Here is a 24,194-nt window from a genome sequence, read left to right as displayed (position 1 = left end):
TTATTTGATACATCGTTTGAGTAAAAATCACATTATTTTCCTTTAAGTTTCTTTTTTCTTTTTTCACTTCATTATGTATGAATTCAAAATATGTCATGCTGTTGGTCGTATCTAAAAGGATGAAGTTTACACAAAACAGCAGGGGGCAGTAGAGGACAGCAGGAAAAGGAAAGAAAAAAGGCAGTACATTAACCACAACTCCAACAAGAAGCAACAATTGTTGGATTCAAACTCCTAAACTGCTTCTATGGAAATAAAACAAACAGGAATACAGCCTTGTAACTTCATGAAGGCCTATGAGAGATTGGGGTTAGGATAGAGTAGGACTTTTTCTACGATCTGAGCGGCATATACAAAGTCGCGTATGAAAATAGTAGGTTTAATCAATCCATTGCGATTGTGATAGCAATTGAAAAAGGATATTTTGGCACAGTCAATTTAAAAATATTTCTGAATATCACTTCTGGTTCTAGTTGGGATTCACATCCTGCCCTGCCTGAAAAACAACAAACAAAACAACAACAATCTGTCAAAAATAATCCACTTGGTCTCTCCAAACATCTCTGCGGTCTTTAAATACTCAGAATATTTACAATTTCCCAATAGTCCAATACCTTCCAGCTTAAAAAACATCAAAATAATACATATTATTCACAAAGTTCCCAGTTGAGGCATTGCGTGTAAACCTAAAACATGTGGAGTCCTAGTAGTATTTCCTGGGCAAAGAACCCATTTGAGGATAGACAGTTGGAATTTGGCTGACAAAAATAACTAAGCAGTGCAGTAGATATGTTGATATGTAGATCGATAGATTACATCATTGATCAGGCGGTCAAAACTCAGTCAGCTTCCTGGCACGTGATCCCCTATTTTTTTTTTGCTCAAGCAACGTTGACCAGTGGATTGTTAATTGATCACACAAATCTGTACAAGATTACAAGTGTCTTTTCTCATAGTGCAATGCCTGATCAGATTGGCTTCTCTATAAAACAAAACAAAAAAAAACCAATTCACTTTATGAAAGTAAAAACATCCCTTTAGGTCTCCTTGCGTTGCTTCCCATTTGAATCCTACACGTTCCTCAAAAGATGGCAAACATTTCAGTTAATCTCAATGCAACGTGTCTCCAGAAAAAGCAGGGATTAGGGATGGGTGATTTAAGGACTTGGTGAAGCAACAAAAAAAAGAGAAGGAAAAAAATTATTAAGTGCATGCTTAAATAATAACAATAATACAAAGTCGAATCCATGAAAAAAATAAGTATTTCCAGTCTTTTAAAAAACCGAATGAGTCTAAAGAGGCTGGTGTTGGCTTGGTTTCAGGACAATAAAAAGACGATGTAGAAGCCGTTACACCGACGCGATGACAATCATGAGGTGGGGAGAGATGCTGGAGATGCTGTTGAGGAGGTCGGGGGCAAGGTGCGACAGGTGCACCTCGGAGAACTCGCACGGTGGAAAGATCTGGACCACGAAGGCTGGCTGGAGACACGGAGGGAGAGGAAGGGTTAGAGAACGGGATCATCGCAAAGCTTCATGGCACCACGGCGCTGCAGGCAGACAGAGGCCCCACAGCCGAGACGATAGCCGGTACATAACTCATTTGGTTCACATTGTTAAAATGTGGGATCATTACTCAAGTAAGAAGTTTCTGATCTCATTCATTAAAGCAAGGGTATGAAAACTTTTTTTTGTGCAGTAAAGTCAAACCAAACCATGACACAGCTTATTTAAGAGGAAAAGGGCTGCTTATTTTAGATGAATTGATCCAGGCCCAAATCTCCACTTAAATACAGATTTAAAAAAAATGAAGATGTTGACATGAACTCCACACAGACCTGATTGGAGCCAGGGTTGGGGACGTTGATGATGCCGGCGGCCTGTTTGGCCTGCAGGTAGGTGATGAAGCCCGTCTTCAGGGCCTGGGTTTGACTCAGGACATCCTCCTGGTCTCGTCCACAGGGCAGGGCCAGCAGCAGACAGTAGTCATTCTCCACCTGGCATAGAGTCCAAACCCGGTCAGGATACATGCACTAAAATATACGTTATCAACATGAACAAACAAACAAAACAAAAAGCAGACGCAAATGGGGTAACACAGACGCGAGAGTGAATCGGAAGTGCCCAGCATCACAATGTGTATTATTTCGCATTCATCATTCATTCAACTCAGCCCTAATCAGAAAATGTCATGTTTTTACTGTTTTCTTGTATCATGGTATTGAGCCATCTGGTCACTCACAGTCATTCTGCGCGCCACGCTGTCCAGCTGGGAGGCCTCCAGCCTCATCCTCTGGACGATACGTAGCATAGAGCCCCCCTCTGGTGGGGGGAGGGAGCACTGGGCCAGCACCTCGTTACCAGAAACAAAGTGCAGCTGGACGGCAGCCTGGTCGTTCTTCAGGGCCAGCAGGCCTTGCCACACGATGGGATATTTCTGTAAAAATAAAGCGATGGAATCAGTATTTTCTTTTCACTATGAATTATGCAATGGATGTCCCGAAACTTTTTACAGCTGAATACGCTGAAAGCAGAGGAAAATCATTGTCTCAAAAGCAAAAACTGTTCAGACGTACGGCTGTAATTCTTCCTTTCACCTTACCTTTAGAAGTTGCACCATGTCAGTGGAGCAATGACCAGAATGCTCCAGCTTTCCCTCCGGATGTAAGCGTTGGGCCCCTATGGAGAGCCCTGTAGGTGGAGGTGTCGTTAGGAAGGCTGGAGGGCCCTGGAGAGATGAGTCTGCCTTGTGGGGCATCCCCGCGGGTAAAGCCATCGGAGATTGATAGGAAGGAGAGACGGCTTCCCTTTGCATTCGTGACGCATGTGAGAGGTCCACAGAGGAGCCGTGGCGAAGGTGTGAACCCTCTGAAGTGGAGTCCATGCCCCCAAGGGAGCCGGCAATGACAGAATGAGACACTTTTCCCCGGAGTCCTAGCTCATTTTCTGAATGGACCTGGTTGATGAGACATAAAGTGAACAGTAATTATAAATTAATTTAAAACATTGGATTTAAATGATCAAGCAGGAAAAAAGCAGATAAAAGACATAATGTATATCAAGATATTAACTAACCTGTGATGATACAATTCCTCGATTAGCCCGATTCATTCCCACAGAAGGACGTCTAGGAAACTGGGAAGGGAAGCCCAACATGTCCCTGTAGACGGGGAAGGAGCCCGCGGCCCCTGGATGCATTCGCTGAACTCCTTGGGGGAGAGAGGACCCCATCACAGGACGGGACGCATGACCTCCCATGATCCTACTCTCAGTGCGCGATGGGTGCACGTTTTTGCCTTCCAGTGCTTTGGGAGATTCCTTGATGGTGGATGTTGTGTTGTTTCCCATAAAAGGGCGGATGGATGGCGCAGAAATGCTTACTGGTGAGATTGTGCTGAGCTCTGAAGGGCGTGCCTGCCTCGCATCCACAGCTGCCTGCTCTCCTAGCTCCTGGTGCAGGAGAATGCGTTGGTGCATGTCTCTGTACTGATCCAAGCGTAAGCTCCTTTGGTCATTCTTCATCATGATCACATCTGGTTGAATCTGGGGCACGGGGGGCCTGGGCAGCCCTTGGTTGAAGTGCCTTCGATCTTCTTCAGACCCACTGCTGTTGATGCCCCCTGACACCACTCCCTGCGGACCCAGGTGGGACTGCAGCGCCATGTCTCGGATGACGCTGGATTTAGGTGTACTTGGATGATGTGGTGGCAGGGTTCGTGGGGACGGCAAGGAATCGGACCGCCTTCCATAGTTAATGGCGGAAATTGGTTGTGTATTCAGCCTAGCCTCGTTGGCCATTGAATTTGCCACATTGTGAGGCGGCATAATGACCGATGACTGTTCTGTGTGTGCATGAGGCATGCCAGAATAGGGTGACAAGGGGGACAAGCAAGGACCCAGGGCAGAGGTACCAATAGGAGAACTGCTAGGAGGACAGGCCTTGACAAAGGGTGAAGGAGATTTAACTATTGAGCGTGGAGACTGCGGCTCCTGCTTCATTAGGGGAGCTGGGCGATCAGGTGGGATGCCAGAACCGGGACTCCTGCATGTGCTGGAGAGTGATGTGTGATGTGGGCTCATGCGTGGACTGAGGTTAGAATGCGGCGCAGGCCTGCTCATGTCCATCTTTTTTGGAGCCGACTCTGTTCCTGGTCCTCTGTTTCCATGAGTGTGTCCATGTGACTGTATTACTGCTTGATTATACATCAAAACTTGAGAACTGGCGCCCGATGGTTGAAACATCTTCACAACACCCCCCTGGGACCCTGTTGGATACGGGACTTCGTATTTTTCCGGCCTTTGATTTTCTTGCTTGGTACTAGCAATAACAGGTTGGGAGTTGTATGATTGGCCACTCAAAAGCCCTCTAGTGTGTCCATAAATTGTAGGGGTCGGAGGCCCTTTTGGGGTTGAGGGTTGACATGATGGGGGGATTGGCTCTTGCTTAATATGAGATTTGGAGACGGATTGCTGAAACTCTATGTCCCCAGCGCTCGCTGGAGGGATTGGACTAATTTTAGCTCTCAACCTTTGGGGTCCTTCAGTTTTCTGACCCGAATAGCTTAACACAACAACACCTTCTGAGGTGTTGACTCGCAGGCCTTGGCTGGCTGCTGTACTGTAAGGAGTGTTCTCTACGACAGATCGACCTCTGGGGACATCGTTCATTGTATCGAGTACATGATAGCGACTGTTCTCATTTGAGTTTGTCCTAAACTTTTGCTTAGGAAGTGATTGGCCAGTGTTACGGTTGCTGAGGGAAATACGAGGAGTGTCCTCAGAGTCATATGGAATCGGTATTCGACTGATAACCGAAGTAGAGGGAGAGGAAATGACGGTATGCTGGATTTTCTCCCCGTAGTTTTGACGTGACTCTGTAAGCGGAGATGGTTTGGGGTATTGGGGCTGTGGCGATAAATGGTGTGGTTCTTCAGGGTGTACATGTCTTGAATCCACAGTTTCAAGAGAATTTTTCTTCTCCATTCTTGGAGAAGGCTCTGATAGTACAGATGTCAGTGAGGTGTTTGGCATATCCTTGTTTTTTAATGCAGAAACATATTTGGGTTCCATTAGAATTTTTCTTAACGTGCTTGAACTTGGATCTGTATCTGATGCCTTGGTGTCAGGAGGTAGTGCTGGATTTCCTTGCGGGCCTGCAAGGGAAGTTACTGCTTGTTCAGAGAGAGTAACCACAGCAGCATGAGGCGAATGAGGGCCAAACATTTTACTTCCCTCAGATTTAGGCAACCAGTCTGGGGTGATGGATTTCCCATGGTGCAATGGAGGAGCAATGAATTGGGACAAGGGGATTGGGGGGGCTGGAGAAGGGGCAATAGTTAGGTCTGGTTGCTTTGCTGCTTGTACACATTTTCTGCTGCTAGATGCCTTGTTTGTGCCCAAGTGAAATGCTGATTCTTGGGGTACAGGCTGTTCCATTACAGGTTGCTCTGCCTCTTTAGGGGTGTCCACCTTCATGGCACTCGAGATGTCTTGTCTGCAAGTTGCCAGTGCAGTAACAACCGAGGCACCTGCGGTGGATGCAGCTGGGACAGCCTTGGGGTTGGTGGTCTGATGGTCTTCGGGGATTGACTCTGGGAGCTTGCTATGGGATGCTTCCGTTTCTATAACCTCCTTAGATGTTTTATTTATTTTGATTGCCACGCCTTTACGACTCCGGGGCTTTTTCACAGTCTTAGTTTTGACCTTGCCCATTTTCTTGACCGTTTCAGTTGCCTGTATTTTGGAGACTTCAGGACTTGCAGCGGTTGACGGACCTGCCTTCATCTCTGACAGGACTGGCTTTGCGGCAGGTGTTAAGGGTGCAACGGCTTGGTCTGCTGTTAGATTTTTGTTGAACGCTAAACGTTTGACTGGCTTTCTGATCTCATTGGTAGCGGGTGAAATCACAGTGGAAATTACATCTGTGTACCTAGGAGGAGCCGTGAAACCTTCTGGCTCTGCAGATATGTCTTCAGATGTAATTGAATCGATGGCTGCAGCAAGTTCTGTTTCACATGCAGGAAGAGCCTTCTTCTCCACCTCAACCTCATTCGGTGGCTCCAATGGAGTAGGGGGCAGTGAAGGTGTCTCTGCAGGTGGTTCTTTCAATGGTTGAGACTGTTGACCTGTAGAGAACTTAGCAATATTTTGAACAGCTTGCTCCAATTCCATTTGACGGGCTATAAGATTGGCAGATGGATCAATAGGAGTTTCGGTTTCTGATAAATCTTCCATTTCCACTGAACTGTTTTCCTTTGTTTCTTTCTGGGGGGACACTGATTTAGTTCCTTTGTTATCTTCAAGTCCTGGTATTGTTTTTGTAATGGTGGCTGCTTCAAAGGATACAGACTCATTCTCTTCTGAACGAAGTAAACATTTAACATCATCAACACTGACACGTATCTCAAGATTTTTTAGGTTGTGCGACTTCTCATCAGTGAGCTGTTTTGCATTTCTTTTTAGTCTTGCCGTTTTTATTTTAGTAATTTTTTCAGGTGGTTTTATCTGTGAAGGCGTGACGTCTACTCTGATCATTTCCTCTTCAGAGGTTGTGTGAACATCAAAATCCTTTTTTCGAGCTTCCTCTTTTTCTGACAATTTTCCTGACAGTACAGAATCCTCTTCAAGTTTGGTCTCCAACAGTTCATTGCTCGCCGAATCACTTTCCTCTGCTACTAAATGAACTCTACCTATTTTGCTGGCTTTCTTTACTTGAGGTTGCTGCACTTTCTGTGTCACGGGTGAACACCATTCCTCGGATGTTTTCAGGATCTCCAATGAGGTTGAGCTTACCCCGAGATCCACATCCTGTTCCATCATTTTGGGCTGATCCTCCTTCACTGGTGATACTTCCTCCCCCTGTCTGCCTCCCCGCTTGGGAGGCCGGCCACGCCTTGTAATGACCGATTGATTTGGACCATCCTGCTGCACCTGGTCTTTATCTGAACCCCGCTTGCGCATAGAGCGCAACGGCTCAATCACTTCTTTTCCAGCTTGCTCCCCTTCATTTAGCGTGGCATAGACAGATTTTACATTTCTGCGACGTGTTCTTCCTTGAACTAAACTTGAATCAAGAGTTTGTTCCAAGTCGGAGGCCTGTATTGGGGTGTTTTTCCCCTCTGATGTCTTGGATATTTCCAGAGGAGATGAAGCCCTCTTGAGTTTTTCCTTGTCAATGCGTTCACTCTTTCGAGTCACAGGTTTTTTACTAGGTGGAATTTGAGAAATCCGCTTAGAACGTAGCCCTGATCCGGCAGCCCTTGCTCTTTTGTTCTTAGGCTGTTTACGCTTTGGTAACAGCTTAATGTCACTTTCCAATGGTTGAGAAGATAAATATTTGTCTGCCTCAGATTCCTTGCATTGTTTAGATTCTTCATCTCCTGTTTTGGGCTCAGTGGTTATACTTTCAGTGAGACGGAATTCAGGAGTTTCGCCATCAAAACTACTTAAAGAGCTGCCAGATGTTGGGGTCTTATGGTCCCCACCACTTCCAATCTTCAGTTTGGTATTACTTAAAGTCACTTTTTCCTCCTCTTGAAATTCTGGTTCTGAAAGGGCCAAAGGAGAGTTCTCAGGTAGTTTAGTCACAACTGAATTAACATCTTTCAATGGTGATTGTGGTTGTGACGAATCAAGAATGTGCTCTTCTTCGTCTTCTTCTGGGGCTTTACTGTCCTTCATTAATGGAGGAGAGGTTTCCCTGGGAGAGGTAATCTGTGGTGAAAACGGGACGTCGACTACGGAATGGACAGACTCTGTATTCATTTTGTGCACTTGATCTGATGCAATGACACACAAGTCATTGTTGCCATTTGGCAATTCTGCTTTGATCTCAATGGGCACATTTTCAGCATCATGGGCAGGGTGATCCTTGTCTTTTTGCTGCTGAAGCTCAAGAAATCGACTATGGAAAAGCACTTTAGGCTCTTGAGGGATGTTAACACTTCCAGAAACAGGTTGCAACTCAGTGGTACTAAGCTTAGCCAGAGGTTTACTGGCTCCAGTCTGTATGTCCTGATCTTTGCGCTCAAGGCGTTGCAAACGCAGTGAATCCTGTTCAAATATGGAGCTATGGAGAAAACGGGAGGCGAACAGTTCCTTTCTCTCCTGTTCTTGTGGCTTCAGTTCGTCCTTTTTGTCACACAGTTTTCCTTCTGAATTGGTACGAATCTTTTTCTTTTTCATGTACCAAGAAGGAATTGGTCGAGGCGCCAGCTCAACCTTCTCCTTGTCTGAACAACTGTCGGTGCTTGGGAAGCAAGTGGGAAGAAAAGACCAATTCTCCTCCCGGGAAGAGTACAGGGTCTTAGCTCGTTCCAGGAGTGCTTTTGTATCAGGAGTAATGGTCTTATCTAACGCAAAGGAATAAAACTTGTTCTTTTCCAAAGAGCCTGAGAGCTTATGGTCAGGACACTTATCCTCACGTTCTCTGAGGATGTAAGATAGAGAGGCGTTGGTGCTGGGAAGGTCATTTTTGCCCTCACTATACTCATCAGAATCAGACTGTACCTCTGCAAGATTTGCATGTATTGTGTCGTGTTTTACAATGCTGGTTGGACTGGTCATTTCCATCCTCACCGAATCAGATTTGATTTTTCGCTCCCAGCGATGCAGTAGTTCCTTATCACACCCAAGCAGTGCTGATTTAAGCTTGGAGAACTCAGTATCTGTAGACTGAAAATCTCTGGTTGTCAGGTCCAAGTTGTACTTTAACGATTCAATGTGTGGGAATGTTTTCTCATCTGCTATTGGAGAAGACCTTTGCTCTTTTTTTATGAATGATAAGGAAATCTGGGCACCGCCCTCTTCTTCTCTTGTGGAAACCTGACTTGCACTCAATGATGTGATATTCTGTTGTACAGCCTCATGTAAATGTGGAGGGCTGCAGATGTTTGGTTCACTTTCTGGGGAGAAGACTTCAGTGTCAGATTGCTCCAGTTTCTTGCGTTTTGAAGATGAAACATTGCCTTCATTCAGATCCGATTTTCTGAGATCACACGGCATACAATCCTTTTCAAAATCATAAGCCTCATTACATGGTGGACTTTGAGATTTCGCAAATGTGTCAGGCTTAACAACCTTTGGGCCAAGCCAGCTACTCGATTCTGTTTGCTTTTTGCACCTTTTCATTTGTTCAAAGTGTGAAACAAGGTCTTTGTTGCATTCAGTAGTTTCTTTGTACTGCACTATGCTGTCTGCAGTTTCTAATGAACCCGGTTTCTGTTCTTTGTATTCTGCATCGGAATTGCTATCATCAAACAACTTTGTTAAAATGGAGCTACTTTGTCCTTTGGATAACCCACATTCCATTTGAACATATGACTTTTCCAATGAATCCATGGAATATTCATGAAGGCTTCCTAGTCGTGATTGCAGCTCCAGGGTGAGGCCAATGGAGTTAGTTTCAGAGTCTTTTCTATCTTTTGGACTGTAAACAGAAACTATGTGCTCACAATTGTCTTTGCTGTGGTCCCTTTTATGGATCCTTTTTAAGACAAGGCTCTTCTCATCAATCAGCTCCTGGGAACTGTCTCCTACTAGACACGTTTCCTGTCTGTTGTCTTCCTTCTCGGCATGTCTTTTTTGTCGGTTGGGTTTCCCAACTGAGTCTTCAAAACGCCTTTTCCTAGCCGCTAAACGGTCAATATCCACAGATAGGCTATCAAATCCGGCTTCAGATTTACCAAGTTTCTTTGTCTTTAATTTGGCATCTTTCTCAACAACATCTATCACGCTAGACAAAGTCTTTTTTTCTACTTTTCCAAGCTTGGGAATATCCCCCTTTGAGAACTCTGTGGTACATGAGGGACTTCTCTGTTCTTCTGAAGGAGATGCCAACGGATGACTGTCACTTTCCCCCTTTGGTCGTCTTTTCTCTGGGGCCGCATGGCCAATTGTTTTACCTTCTTTACTTTCTTTGACGCGGGTTAATTGTACAACACACGGCAAAATATCCACCTTTACCTTCCCGCAGGCTTCCTTTTGCGTCTTTATACTTTTACTTTGAAATGCTGCCACAGGGCAAACGTCCCTTTCGACTTCAGGTTCAACCTCTTGGGAATTAGGTGAAGAAGCTTTGAGCTTCTTCAGCATTTGCTTATCAACTTTGTCTTTTCGTCCTACCCGCTTCTCCTTGTCGCTGACGTTTCCTCGTTCTACGTCAAAAGTACGATCTTTCTCAAGCTTATCAAGCTTGTTGTATCTTTCAGCGTGTGTCTTGTCGGGTTTCTCAAATCTGGGTGGGGAGACTGAACTACAGCTTCCACTCCTTTCAGATGACCTACAGCACAGCCTGCGTTCAGAGTCACTCTGTATCCTCTCCGAAAGGGAAGGTGATGCCGTTGGGCTGGCGAGGCGGTGGGGAGGAATATGGGCAGGGCTTTGACTGCGTTCAATAGTCCTTCTGCCATGGTCGCGTCCGTGGTCGGTTTCAAAGCGTTCCCTCTCCCGTTCACGTTCCCGCTGCAGGTAGCTGTATTTGCGGATGTCCTGCTCGTAGGGGTCTGCTCTGTACTCTCTGTATTCCCGTGGGTCTTCAAAGTATTGTGGATCGTAGTAGTCTCCTTGATATGGATCCCATTCACCGTAGAACTCCCGACTTCGGGTCGGGTATTTGCGTCTTGGATCTTCAGTGTACGTGGTCGAAGTTCGTACGTTGTCATAGTATGTTCGCTCGGCCGAAAACTCATATTGACTTCGTCGCTCATCCCTGGAAGAAAATAAAAAGCCAGAATTAAAGATGAATGACTATGTGAGAAACAATAATACTTCATCAAGGTAGATTGGGAGGTGGTAAAATAAAAAGCCTGCAAACCTTCGATCAGTTAAGAGATCATAGAAATCCCTGATGTCCTGGCCAGAGGCCTGCATCGAACGATAAAATGCCATCTGACTCTCCTGGTTGGCAAAGTCCACCTGCAATAAAATAAAATATGGTTGACCATACATAAAAAACCGAGTCAGCAGAAACATTGGTATATATAAGATATATACAATTGAATTATAGTCGATTCTCATTTGGAATATCAACAATGCATTGGTAGTAGCATAATTTCATAGAAATACAACATAGTTTGACTCACCTTGACCTTATTGCCCCCTATCTTCCATCCCTTGGCCTCTTTGACTGCAGCCTGCGCGTATTCAATGTTGTTGTACAGAATTAGGGCCATCCCTTTCATCCTGTCGAATACAACCTAGAGAAGAAGGAAACAGGGTTACATGGTTCCTTGAGGAAAGGCAATGTCCAACAGGTGCGATAAATTTAACACATAGACCTTTACCTTGGCAACATGTCCATAGCGGCAGAAATGACGCGTAAGAAACTGTTCTGTGGTGTTTGATGCCAATCCATCCAGCCAAACACAGGTCGTAGGCATACTTTTTCCAAATCCCAGCTAAAAGTTGCATTGAAAGAGAGATTGCACATTTTATTTGGCAAATTAATTACTTGACAATTAAAAGCAAATGTATAATTGTAATCAAAAATGGAAAAGATGATTACCTTTAGGCGATTGCTGCCAAGATACTCCCCATCCATTTTCTTGATGGCCTTACAGACACTGGCGATGTCGCAGTACTGTAGAAAAGCATACTGGGGGGCTCCATTCACCTTCTTGATGTCAATATCCTTCAGAAAAAAAAGAAACAGGACAGTTACTAAACTCCATGAGCCTCCAAATAATTTTAAATAATTTAATGTTGATAAATGATAAATGTTGCCAAAAAAATAATGTTGTCAACATACAACAATTTCTCCAAAGCGTTGAAAGATGTTGAGCAGATCATGATAGCTGGTGGTCTTCTCCAGGTTCCCTATGAATAATGTTCGAGTGGCTTTAGGGTGGAACTCATCTATCCTCTCGTCCAATGGGCGGAACTCATTCTCGCTTTCCGTCTCTGAAAAAAGACCGAAAGCTTCATTATGAACTTCTAATGGTTCTCCAATGAGCGATCCCGTAACAAAGCATTTTTCAAAACCTAGCCGTGACTCACCAGGGCCGTTCCAGGCTACGACCTCGATTTGCATTCCAAAAAACAGCTTCCCTTTCGACGCCCCCTGGGCCTTTTCCTGGTCTTCTTGTTGGCGGAAAAACACGAGTCCGTATCGCTCCTCAGATGCCCCATGGATCTGCACGGAGGTGACCTTCCCATGCTTCTTAAATTCATGGAACAGACCATCCTTTAGACTCGTATCTGTGGAAAAAAAATAATCAATTAAAAAAAAGGGGCCGATTTATATCAATGCATCAAATATAAACGTCCGCAGATGAATTGATGTGCAAGCCCTTCTGCGGCACCTCTCGCTCGGACAGAGAGTGTACACTGACCTGTAGAGCGCACGGGAAGATTTTGGACCTTAATGCCGAAGCTTTTGCGCGGTTCATCCTTGTCGAGGGAGGATAGAGCGAGGGCGGAAGGGGCGGGAACCGCAGCAGACTGCACAGAGCGTGCAGGGGAGTCGTCACTGGAGCTGGTGCTGGAGTCACTGGGAGCACACACAACATTGACTAAGAGAGGAGCACTGTGCAGAGGTGTAGGGTTTTAGTGTTTACGTCGGTGGCTCAGTTTCCATACGTTGGCTCAATGCACACAAAAACAGCATTGTGAAAGCCAAGTCCATTTGAGGAAAAAACAGATTCACAATCAGGTGGGAAAAGATGGGGCGGATCCACTGAAAATAAATAATTTGATTATTGGCAATACCTAGGGAGAAAGAGTGCCATTATGGTCGATGGCAAAGAGGAGAAAGAGATTTGATCCATGCATAGATATAATATCTATATATTTGTAAATCGATCAATATAATCAAATGTATATAACCTTGCATATTTATAAGAACCTTGTATAATTAATCTATAATAATCCCATATTAAGGTAATGTGAACAGTACTAAGAGGGGGCTTTATATTCCATCAGTGGGAAATTCAGTTGGGGCTCGTGTTTGCGTCCATTTTAACACAGAACCCCGTCAATCCTCAGACCCTGTACGCTGTTCAAGGCACATTGCCGTTTTGTTTTCTTCTCCCCTCTTCTCCTCTCCTCTCCTCGTCAGACACTCCCGGAAGTGCTGCTGACGAAACCTGGCCTATGGGGGCGGGCAGGGAGCCAGCAGTGGCCAGCCATTTCCAGTTCCAACTGGATCTCGGAGGAGGTGGGGGAGGGGGATGGGGGGGAGCCATTACCCACAAACAGAGGTAGGCAAGTGAGAAAATACACCAGTCCCTCGAAAATGTCCCTTGCTACACTACTTGACCCAACCACACGGGGAACCAGACACAACAAAGATACTGAAGCAAAACCGTGGCGACAATTTCTGAAGCAGATCTCAAGGATAAAATGTGATTCACTCATTGTAGGCCAGATTTGTTGTTGTTTTTTAGGTGTTGCTATTTATTGAAGAGTGATGAATATTCATCTGGTATGTACCAGATGAATACAATTTGTTTCATTTGATAACTGAAACATTGATCATCTCTTCTACTACAGCAGGTGCAACCATCTACCAGCTGTCTCTCAGGAGCAGGATCTTCCACAAAGCCGTCTATCACACCTTGATGATGGCATCCTGACAGAAAACAATGCCTTTCCTTGTCATCACATTATGCTCACTTATTCAAGAGACAATCTCAATTAAAACATGCATAGCTCACTTTGCAGTGGTGCATAACGCAATGGTTGATAGGAAAGCTTTGCAGGAATACATCGGTTTGTAGTGCACTGAAGTTAGGTTCACATTATTACATTTGGGAAGATAATTTAATTGGACAAACAGCATTCACTAGCCACCAAGCTGACTGGTATATAAATAGCACATAAAACAAAACAGCCATGCCAGTCAGTACAGAGAGAAATAGAATTACAGTTCCTGATGAGGTTAACTGGACAGATTTAAATCATTTGTAACAAAATGGATTGAAATTAAAGCACTGCGAAATAGGAAGAGTGGGGATTCTAATTTTAAGTCAGAATTATGCAGACTACTTATCTTTTTTCCTCTTCTTCACACACATTTATTTGGTGAATTTGACATGTAAATCAACCATCAGTAGTCAATTGTTTCCCACCAAACTGCTAATATTTGTGTACTAAATGGTATAATACAATAAGATCAGTGCATAATCAAATTGAATCAGGACGTCAGAAAACATTAAAAACAATCAAGAAGAATGATGTCTATAATGTAATAGGGCGCCATGTAATTATAACATCAGAACACGACATATGGTGCCAGCAGGACATCCAACGGCAATAAACGTTTTTGAGTCGGCTCACCTGCCACTGGTGCTGCTGCTGTCGCTGCTCATGGAGTCGGAGCTGGACGAGCGACTCCGGGAGCCCAAAGTCTGCCCGGCCAGAACGGTCGTCTGCCCCGCCAGACCGGCCGTCTGGCCCGCCAGCCTCTCAGGAGACGGGTTCCGGGAATGCGCGGAGCGGGACCTGCTGCGGCTCTGGCGGTACGTGCGCTCAACATGGCGCCCCCTGTCGTCCCGGTAAAGGTCCCGGTGGACGACGCTGGCCAGCGTAAACGACTCCCGGGCGCGGCCGGACTCGTAGCGTGGCTCGGGCGTCTCGAAGCGGCAGGGGCTACGGCTGTGGGCGCGGTAGAAGCCGATGACGCTCGACGTCGATCCCCCGCTACCGACCACGGCGCCCACTGCTCCGCCGGCTCCGCCGCTACTACCGGCCGCACAGCTAACGATAGCCCCGCCAACACCGCCGCTGCCGCCACTGCCCGCTGAGGCAGAGACAACGCTTCCACTAGGGGTTAAGGATCCACTCGCACCACTCGTGCCCAGAGTTCTGTCCCTGGCGTCGCGATAATAGTCCGCTTCGTAGTGCCGCTGGCGCTCAAAGCTGCCGCTGCCGGCGCGGTCGTGGTGTCCGTAGGTACCGTGATCGTACGCTCGCTCGCGACTCTCGCCGGTTCTGAGACACAGGGAAAGGAAAGGAAAGGACAATTTACACCAGTGGCGTAACTATCGGTAAGCAGGGTATGCGGGCGCGTACGGGCCCGGGCCAATCAGGGGCCCCAAAAAAAAAAAAAAAAAAAAAAACGCTCCAGACCCCCCCCCCCCCGTCAACAATCGCTCCGAACCCCCCCCCCCCCGCCCGTCAACAATCGCTCCGAACCCCCCCCCCCCCCTCAACAATCACGAAGCCCCCGGGGGGGGGGGGGGGGGGCCCGCCTTGAACATCCTGCATACGGGCCCGTCGTTGCCTTGTTACGCCACTGACTTACAATACACTTCCTAGCACATTGATGTTACCGTTATTCCAGCCAAAGTTGATCTAAAGAACTGACAAGGTAAAGGGAGAAAAAAAAAATCTCTGCCTCTGAGATTTTTTCAAAATCTCAGAGGCAGAATTTTGTAAATGTTGTAAATATTATATCTAAATAATTTCGTAATTTCAGTGTAATTCTACTTTGTAGTATTTTTATTTTTTGGATAGATAAGCCCAACTGCTAGGCTAGGGGCCAGTGGTCTTGCTTTTCCTAGATGCCTAGCACCAAAGCCACCTAAAAAGGTTTCGAGCACAACTATTAAACTAGCTAACGTAGCGAAAAGGTGTTCTAGCATGGTTATAACCATTTTTTGTTGGATATACGTAGGCCTTGAGCGACGACCACACAACACTTGCTAGGAAATTGTAAATGTTGCAGCTGGTATTTACGTTTTGAAATACACTTTTTGCTATGCACACAGAGAAGCATTCCCCTTGAGTAGTTTTACGTGTTAGATTACCACACAAAGTAGGGTTGGAAATGGCATGTGCTCTATAGTTCAGTGCGGCTCCTAGTGTAAACTACCGACCCTTACATTGTAAAAGAAAGTAATAAGACTGTGTTGTCCCTGCTCGCCCGTAAACCTACCACAGGTCAGGTTTCTGGGTCAGGCATCTAAACTAGAGCCCGACCGATATATCGGTTGGCCGATTTCAAATATTTGGTATTTCCTGATATATGCCCATATGAAAACTTTTTGGAGGGTAAGAGCAATCCCCCCCCCCTCGGTATCGGCCCCTAAAATCCAGTATCGGTCATGTTCCAAACAAACTGCACATTGACCAATGTGTGATTGAGTGTAACATGTCTTTTTGTTCTCGCAATTGGGTGACATTTCAAGCTTATTGGGTCTTTTAGTTCCGACCAACAGAACAGAAAAGTTCTGTGGGTCAAATAAATATTACTTTACGATAACGTATGGTTAGAAATGACGATTGGTTACAAACATAGGGATGCTAGTAGGGACGCAAAGTAGGCACGGTGGAAAGAAAATGGATGCATGGTGTATCAGGATTGTTTGCCTCTGCAATACTTGTAAACTTATTGGGTCTTTTAGTTCCCACCAACAGAACCGAAAGTTCTGTGGGTCAAATAATTATTACTTTACGATAACACATTGGCAACTTCAACAAAATACAAAGTAACAAAGTACCAAATTAAACAATTGAGCTACCTCTTTACCTACATTTTTTTACTGAACGTCTGATAAGTTATAAATATTTACAGTGGGCGCGATAGAATGGCTGCAAGCCTCATCAGGGGGAGAGGAACGGGAGGAGACGATTGGTAACAAACATAGGGATGCTAGGTGGTATCAGGATTATTTGCCTCTGCAATACTTATTTACAATATTTTACTATCTTCAGGTTGACAAATATAAAACATGTGTTTTGAAAGATAATGGGTATGTGTCATATCAGTGTAATGTATTAGTGGAACATTTAAATGTTACTGTATTTGCCTATAGTTGATTTGCATCAACTATGTTGTGATTTGTTCAGCCACTTTCATATACAAAACACAGATAGACCTCTAGAACCCAACCCCCAAAGTGATTCCCATGTGTTAAACAAAACAAAAAACAAAAGCTAGCACAAAGAAATCACAATATCGTAACGCAATATTTACAGAATTCCAATACAAATTGTATTGGCACTCAAAAATCCTTGTAATATCATATCATGAGGTCCCTGACAATTCCCTACCCGACGAACTAGTGGTGGACAATTTTATTCCGCCTTTAACGGATTAACACAACTGTCATTAACTGTGAAGCAATTTACAACCATGCTTCCATTTAAATTGTTCAAAGTAAAAAAATTAAGTCTTTTATGTGTAAGAAAAAAACACAGTATTAACAATGTTTACATTCAACCATTTCAAAATTAGATTTTATCTAGATTAAAGTGTGCATTTGTTTGCACAAAGGGCACGAGACACTGACGAACCGCCTCAACCTGTCTAGACGTACTAGCAGTTTCCAAGAAATCTCTGCATGCACACACATACAGGTTTCAGGTTTCGACCACATCCAAGGTCTGCACAATCTCAGAGAATGGGTGCAGAAAGCACAGCCGCGGGAGATTCTGTCTTGATTAGAGCCTATCTTTCGTCAATCTAGATTGAATATAGTATACAATGCCACCGGAGTTGGTTCTGAAAATGGTTTTCTATATCAGAATACAGCCCTCTTTGCATCGCAATCTCAAAACCGTTTTCAATTTGTGATTTGATGATATTCGAAATGCTCATGTAAACAGGGAAAATGTGCTGTACTAAATTGTTGCACAAAACATTTTGCTGCTCAAAGCAGTTGGAACACTTGACCATGACAAATTGTTTTCGTGGCCTTATTCTGCATTATTTTGTAGGTAGGTATACTGTATAGGTGATGGAGGGATCGTATTTCCATGAACACCCCATGTGGTTGGAGGGTAACTTAATTTTCTCTTATTGCATTTAAATGCGTGTTCCAGGTATGAGGTTGATGGATTATTTTGACCTCTAGATGCTCTCAGAAATGCAAATTCTTGCAGATTCCCTTAATTTTAATTTCCAAAGCAAACGGTGTTACATTATTCATGATTTCTTTTTTTTTAATCAAATGTTGGTCTATCAAAATGTATTATGTCTTGAGTAGTATAATTGTGTTTTTGTCTTGTTTTATTATTAGTCAGCCAGTATTTTTGGGCTGTGTAGCAATCCATAGACCCTTACTGTAACAATTTATCAGACATTTTAATTTGATTGCCTATGAAACGAATGTGTAACATTTTCCCCTATTAGCATAGAGATTGAAGTCTGTCTGATAATCAAACCGTCACGATAACAACTAAGATAGCAACAGCACATTAAAATATAATATAATCTTTATTTCCACAGCTTATCTTGACCAACGTAACCAAATGATAACCAAATGAGAGCATATAATTGAGTCCTATAAGAAATGACATTTTCTTACTCAAAATAGGCTGCATGGCATTAAAGGTTGCACATCCATGGATACGGCAAGCCACCCTGTTGATCGAATGTGACAGTGTTTCACTTTGATCACAGGGTGAAAAAATACCCAAGAATGGGTGTGGAAATGGGCAGAACAGGTTAGGCACAGGGAGCGAGAGAAGAGGAATAGGGCGCTATCCAAGGGAGAAACCAAGAAACATCCCACAGGCAGAAATACAGAATTTCTCAAATTACACATTTAGTTAGCTGGGAGAATGGAGGGAGAAATAGGAGGTTTCAAACGAGGATGTAAGGAAGAACAGCTATAATACACTGGGCAGGGCATACCAACCTTTTGGGAGAGGAGTAACTTGGACTATTACTCCAAATATAATCTAAGGAGATAGAATATAGTGAGCAAAATGAGGGGTAGGTTGCGGAGTGTGGAAAAAAAAAGAGGTAAAAAGTCATCAATTGGAAAATGTAATCCATGTCATTGTGGATTCCGCTGGCGACAAAGATGTGCTGCAGTTCATTATTCTTAAAAATAAAATTAATAGTTCCAATTGATATAGTTGGGCATGAACTCGTCCATCTCGATATCTGATAGGAGGAAAAAAACATTTGCAGATTTTACTTCCACTGAGAAAAAACAAAAATGCTCAAGAACATAATAAATATTAATATAGCGAGTGTCCATACATATTTAACTGCCAAGGTTTCAAAGGCTCTTCTTTTGCATCTTCAGAGAAATTGTAAGTCTTTCATCTTAATTTAGTTAAAGTCCAGCAAATTCCAATTAGATCACAGTGTACAAAAAGCAATTCCATCGTGGCAGAGGAAAAATTGACCAAAAAAATATGTCTTTCAACTGGTAATCCAGAACTAGCATCAACATATTCAGAAAGTAATCATCCAACCGGAAGGCAATTGGTTCGGCGATGTTTGGTAACCAATAGATGATGTCTCTCCAAATGGCTGGAACAAAGAAACCTTGCTGGCTTTTGAATACTGTTCAAACATTTCTGGGGCTGGAGGAAGTTACATCCCGTGTCTTTGGAGGTCCACATTGAGAAGGTGTGTGCAGTAATCCATTGGCGATAGGCAAGGTAATCTCCATTGGCACTGTTAGCACTCCTTCAAGTCCATTACTTCCATCTGTTTGTATGTTCCAACAATGATTCACATTGATCCACAGCAACAGTCGTTGACTTTGTCATTGGCAATTTAGAAAAAAACAACCGAGGAAGTCAGAAATCGAAAAAGGAGGGAAACATTCTGCTCCTATTTCCTTTTGTCTGAACTGGAACGAATGCATCTGTCCATTCATTGGTGTGCAGTAAGACATAATCCAAAACAAAAAATGAAAGAGATGGAAAGATGCCCAACCATGAGTTTCTGAATCGTTTAACATCCTTGGGCATCTGATCAGTGTTAATCCGTGATAGGTTATCCGCATCACTCCAAGCCGAGAAAGGATTTCGTACCACCAGGAAAGGTGGCAAATATTTTGGAAAATCCAATTTGACTCATCCAAACAATGGCACACTTCGTGTATTCTCGGTTGTTTTGTTGCTCAGACGTACAAGAGATTTTATATGAATCCATTTGGCAGGGTATGGTTACTCCAGATGAGGTGGTCCCAGGAAAGGTGGATGGACAGCTCATGGACTTTGTCCACGCCAACTCATTGCCTCACACAATCACTCATTTAAAAGATCCAAAGATAACCTAAAACCATACGTAATTTACCACTCATTCAATCAAAACCAATGTATGTGTCTGCCAAGCCATCAAATATGCTTTCACTTTCACAGGGTGTCCTAGTGTCAACACCTCACGACCGCAAGACCGACGGAATCCAAAACACCCTGGGATTTTTTTTTTTTTTAGAGGTGCTCCCTAGAGAATCATAACCTCACTCCTTCTGAACCCCCAAAACAAGTAAATGAATAGATGGAAAGATGCTCTGTGGTGGGTGGGGAGCAATAAAAAAAAAAAAAAGTTCCTCTTGCCTTCAGAGAAACGTTGGCCACTTACCCGTCTAGTCTGCGTTCATAGCGTCCGTCCCTGTTGTGGAGTGAGGCGGGGGGCACATACACCTGCCCCCCGGCTGCCCTTGTGAACCCTGATACATCCCGGGCACGAGACCCGAGGGACAGGCTATCGTCCAGTCCTCTCGCGGCGCTCGGGATCGTGCCGGGCTCATTGTAATCCGTCCGCAGGTCTCTGTCGCCCATCTTGTTGATAGCATTGTGCGCCTTCTGGGCACTTTTGATGTCCACGAAATCCACAAAGGCTGCCACTCCTCCCTCGGACCCCCGCTTGGGAAGGACCTTGACACTCTCCACGCGTCCATATCTAAGAAATGAATTAGAACATAGAGAGATGCCCACATTTGTAATATGCTCAGATTCCTGCAAGGTATTTTACCTGAAAATCTAGTGTATTTAATTGTCATCCATTCAAGTAGATTAATAATGCTGAATATTAGGCCTATAGGTTAATATGTTGAAGTGCAATAGAGCAATAGAATGTATTTTATTAAAGAAAATCGTTTGGACAATGCACCATACTAGACAGTTAGATTGAATATACATTATATATTATCAATAGGCATTTATAACATAATGTAGGCTATAGCCTGTAGGCTAGAAGTCGTTTTACCACATGCATGATATGGTAAACCTAGTAGGCATATTTGCCTATCCACGAATCTTCCATTTATTTAGAAATTAAAATATATATATATATAAGATAAAACGCTCTAAATTGGCCGTTAATTGCTCATGAACATATTAATTGGATAAGCTGTTATTTTTGTTTATTTTCAGTGCAAATTAAATGATACTGTTGCTTAATGACAGTGGCAGAAAAATAGGAACGCACGTCGCATTTCAATGCGAGAGGTGGACCTACCCCGCATGAGAACCTAACCATAAATATATTGTATGCCAGTTCCCACATTGAATAGCCTCCGACGCCATTTTAGAAAGCTGTTCACACTGCTTACTCATTCTGCCGTCCCCCATCTTCAATGACTTCTATCACACATTGGACTGTCATGCACCTGCATACTCCGATAACCTCTCCTTACATTGTGGCCAATTGAGGACGACTGAACGTGCTGCCCAAAACGCCCTAGAGTCTCCCTGACGTTTCCCATGGCTCGACTATATTGAAATAAGAATCACTGGCGACAATTAGGTGCATTTTAGTTGACGGCACGCTATGATATAGATGGAGGTAGTGCGGGATCAAACGTTGAGCAGGTTGCGCGGTACAGCGACGCTCTTAATATATTCATGTCTAGACATCCCTCGAGCTCCGGTACAACGTAGGCTCACAGATAGACGGAGAATGGCTAATTTCACTGCTTATCCATTGCGTTTTTTGCTGTGGAAGTCTTGGTTTTCCTAATATTTTGGTTGGATAGACCCCCGTTTAATTCACGTTGGGTGAGAGAGCGTGTCTGACGCCAAGCTTGATATGAAAATTGGAAATTATCATGTTATTTGCAAGACTGTTTAGGGCCGTGCACGTCTCCATATGTTGGTTGTTTTCTATGATAGCGAAGCCACTTCCAGCTTCTTGCTCTGAGAACCGGTGCTGGTCCTAGACCCACGCTTTAATGGTTATATTGCCTTTTGTTGTACAAAGCCCCCCAAAAATAACGCATTATTTTAATTGCAATGCCATGCCATGCCTCATTCGACACATTTGAAATATTTCAAATAATACAAATCGTGATTAAATGAATCATCTCTGATATTGACGATGTGCTGCGATCTCTCCACACTAGGCTGCACGGTGAAGAATCCACGGTTCAAGAATAATGGGGAGGAAAAAATGTCAGTGTGCAATGTGGCAAGCTCAGTCTTTCCAGTAATATCTATTTATTTTACACATTGCATGAGCTGAAATATGCAATATTCACCTAAACCGCATTGCACGTTAAGGGAAAAAAAACTCCGATATGCCACATTTTACATCGGGAAGCAGCATCGTGGCATATAATTAAATAATGAGTGGTTCTTGAAACCATTGAATTATCTATCTTGTGCATACAATCACGTTATTTAAAGCCAGTGTGGTCCAAAGTGCACATGTTAAAATAAAGACATGACTGGAAATGATAAATCCGCATGACGAAGGAGCAAAACACTGGTTTCAAAACTCGCAGTAACAGATGCTCCCAGTACAATATGCCTTAGTAGTGAGAAAAATGTTTTTCCAAAGCAGAGCCATCGTTTGCCAAAATCTTCCTGCCATGTATTGAGGACTTTGTTTACACTGAAAGTGGGCATATAGTCATCATTTACCAAGTGATAGATGGCAGGGAAGAGGCTGTGTTGTGTGCCGTTACCGTATGACCAACAAGTTACGTGCAAGGAAAGGGTTATCTTGGAATTGAAGACACCCAGCCATTTGAGTCCAGCCAGATGCAGGTATTGATATTCCTTAGTAAGAACTGACAGTAAAAGCGCTGAATGGCATCTCGATTCAACTAACTTACACTATTTATTTTTTTCTCGGACTCTCATAAATGTGATGGGGTGGTGGACATGTGATGGAGCACCTATTGTTAGATCTGCACGTACATCGCACGTCAGTCAATACTCACCGCTTAAAGTGTTCAATGATTTTCTCTTCTCGTACATTTTCGGGCAAATTTCCAACCCATAAATGTCGTGTTTCCCGGACCATAGTGTGTATTCCTGGTCCCCGATCATACACATGAGTTTGCTCGGTCAATTACCTCCGGGGGAAAATAACATATTTGCAAAATAAACGCAACAGAATCCTCCGGCCGTCCTGACCCAGTGCAACCATAAGGCTCGACCCCCGCACGCTGTTTGATACTCAACACTGGGAAAGCGCGATCTGGCATGTCGTGAACGCGCTCTTCACTGTTCCCGTGACTAGGCGCGTCCCTGACTCCGTGCGACCTTTGGTCGTAAAAAGACTGCTAGTAGCTGCCTGAAAAGATGCAGCAATTCTATTCGTAATGCGAAGCACACCGCGCACGCGTGGCATTGTGTGAGAACCTTTTGCAACAGAGCTCCTCGGTCTCTTTGCGCATGCGCGCTGTTCAAGGTAACTTGTCTGGGAAGCTTTCATTTATCATAAAACGAAAAAAATCATTACCAATAACAGAAGGTTCTAGGCCTACCAATTACATAACATATGCTCAAGGCATATAAAGCAATGAGAAGCCTCCTAATTCTGAATAGGGTTATATGTTAATTGTCAGGGGTTGGACCATGTGATGGGAAGGGATGATACAGCACGCTGCACAACAATGCAGACCTCTATATCTAATAATCGTAGGCTACTGGTTAAGGCTCCTAAGGTGGGAAGTCGAGAAATGATCAATGATACAGAGTATGGATATTTTTAATGACGTGTGGTTTAGTGGGTCTGCGCATGCGTAACCATGCGGTAAAATGATCTCAAAATGCAAGAGCGCGCATGCGAAAAGGAGTGCTTATAAAGGCAGAAGAGGAGTCTAGAAAACACTTCTGGTGTAGTTGACAGAGAGGCAGCAAGCTCCATGCTGTTTCATTCCCATCTTTACGACATTGGAGCATTGTTTGGGAAAAAAAACATCTCCGTCGAAAGCCTTTTTGATGGGGAACTAGGAAGTCTACTTTCTACACTGTCTCGTGGATAGTACAATTTCTTACAGTCAATGGCAACGTGTGGAATTGCTTGACAATCTCAATATGTCTCCGAAAGACCCCCTGGATTACCATGGGATTCGGACCTGTGCCTAATTTCACAGGCCTGTTGACATGGAATAAGGACGGAATGCATAAAAACGTCGGAGAGCCAGCCTCTGTAAATTCCCTGAAATCAATAAATATAAAATGGGCACAATACCGCGCGTCCAATGGGGATGATGTGAGCCGAATAGCCTACTTCAATGTCAAATGTGCTCGAGCAGTATGCATACCTATTTTCCC

General features: G+C 44.0%; 1 protein-coding gene across 1 annotated transcript in view; it reads right to left on the bottom strand.

The window, feature by feature from the left end:
• The window catches only part of spen (spen family transcriptional repressor), a 24,359-nt gene extending 670 nt beyond the window's left edge, over positions 1-23,689 (bottom strand). The window contains exons 1-15 of the mRNA XM_030361727.1: positions 22,853-23,689; positions 20,269-20,589; positions 14,274-14,927; positions 12,329-12,486; positions 11,994-12,194; positions 11,746-11,897; positions 11,503-11,628; positions 11,282-11,395; positions 11,081-11,194; positions 10,813-10,913; positions 3,075-10,707; positions 2,602-2,955; positions 2,242-2,436; positions 1,838-1,996; positions 1-1,481 (exon numbers count right to left, since the gene is read on the bottom strand). The exon at positions 1-1,481 is cut by the window's left edge and continues 670 nt beyond it. Coding sequence (XP_030217587.1) covers positions 1,350-1,481; positions 1,838-1,996; positions 2,242-2,436; positions 2,602-2,955; positions 3,075-10,707; positions 10,813-10,913; positions 11,081-11,194; positions 11,282-11,395; positions 11,503-11,628; positions 11,746-11,897; positions 11,994-12,194; positions 12,329-12,486; positions 14,274-14,927; positions 20,269-20,589; positions 22,853-22,935 — 10,497 coding nt within the window. The 5' untranslated portion in view covers positions 22,936-23,689 and the 3' untranslated portion in view covers positions 1-1,349. The remainder of the gene's footprint in view (positions 1,482-1,837; positions 1,997-2,241; positions 2,437-2,601; positions 2,956-3,074; positions 10,708-10,812; positions 10,914-11,080; positions 11,195-11,281; positions 11,396-11,502; positions 11,629-11,745; positions 11,898-11,993; positions 12,195-12,328; positions 12,487-14,273; positions 14,928-20,268; positions 20,590-22,852) is intronic.
• Between the last annotated feature and the right edge of the window lie 505 nt (positions 23,690-24,194).

Source organism: Gadus morhua, chromosome 7 (assembly GCF_902167405.1).
Source record: "Gadus morhua chromosome 7, gadMor3.0, whole genome shotgun sequence".
NCBI lineage: Eukaryota > Metazoa > Chordata > Actinopteri > Gadiformes > Gadidae > Gadus > Gadus morhua.
The sequence above is the reverse complement of the archived record's forward strand: the minus strand, read 5'-3'. Positions and strand labels throughout refer to the sequence as shown.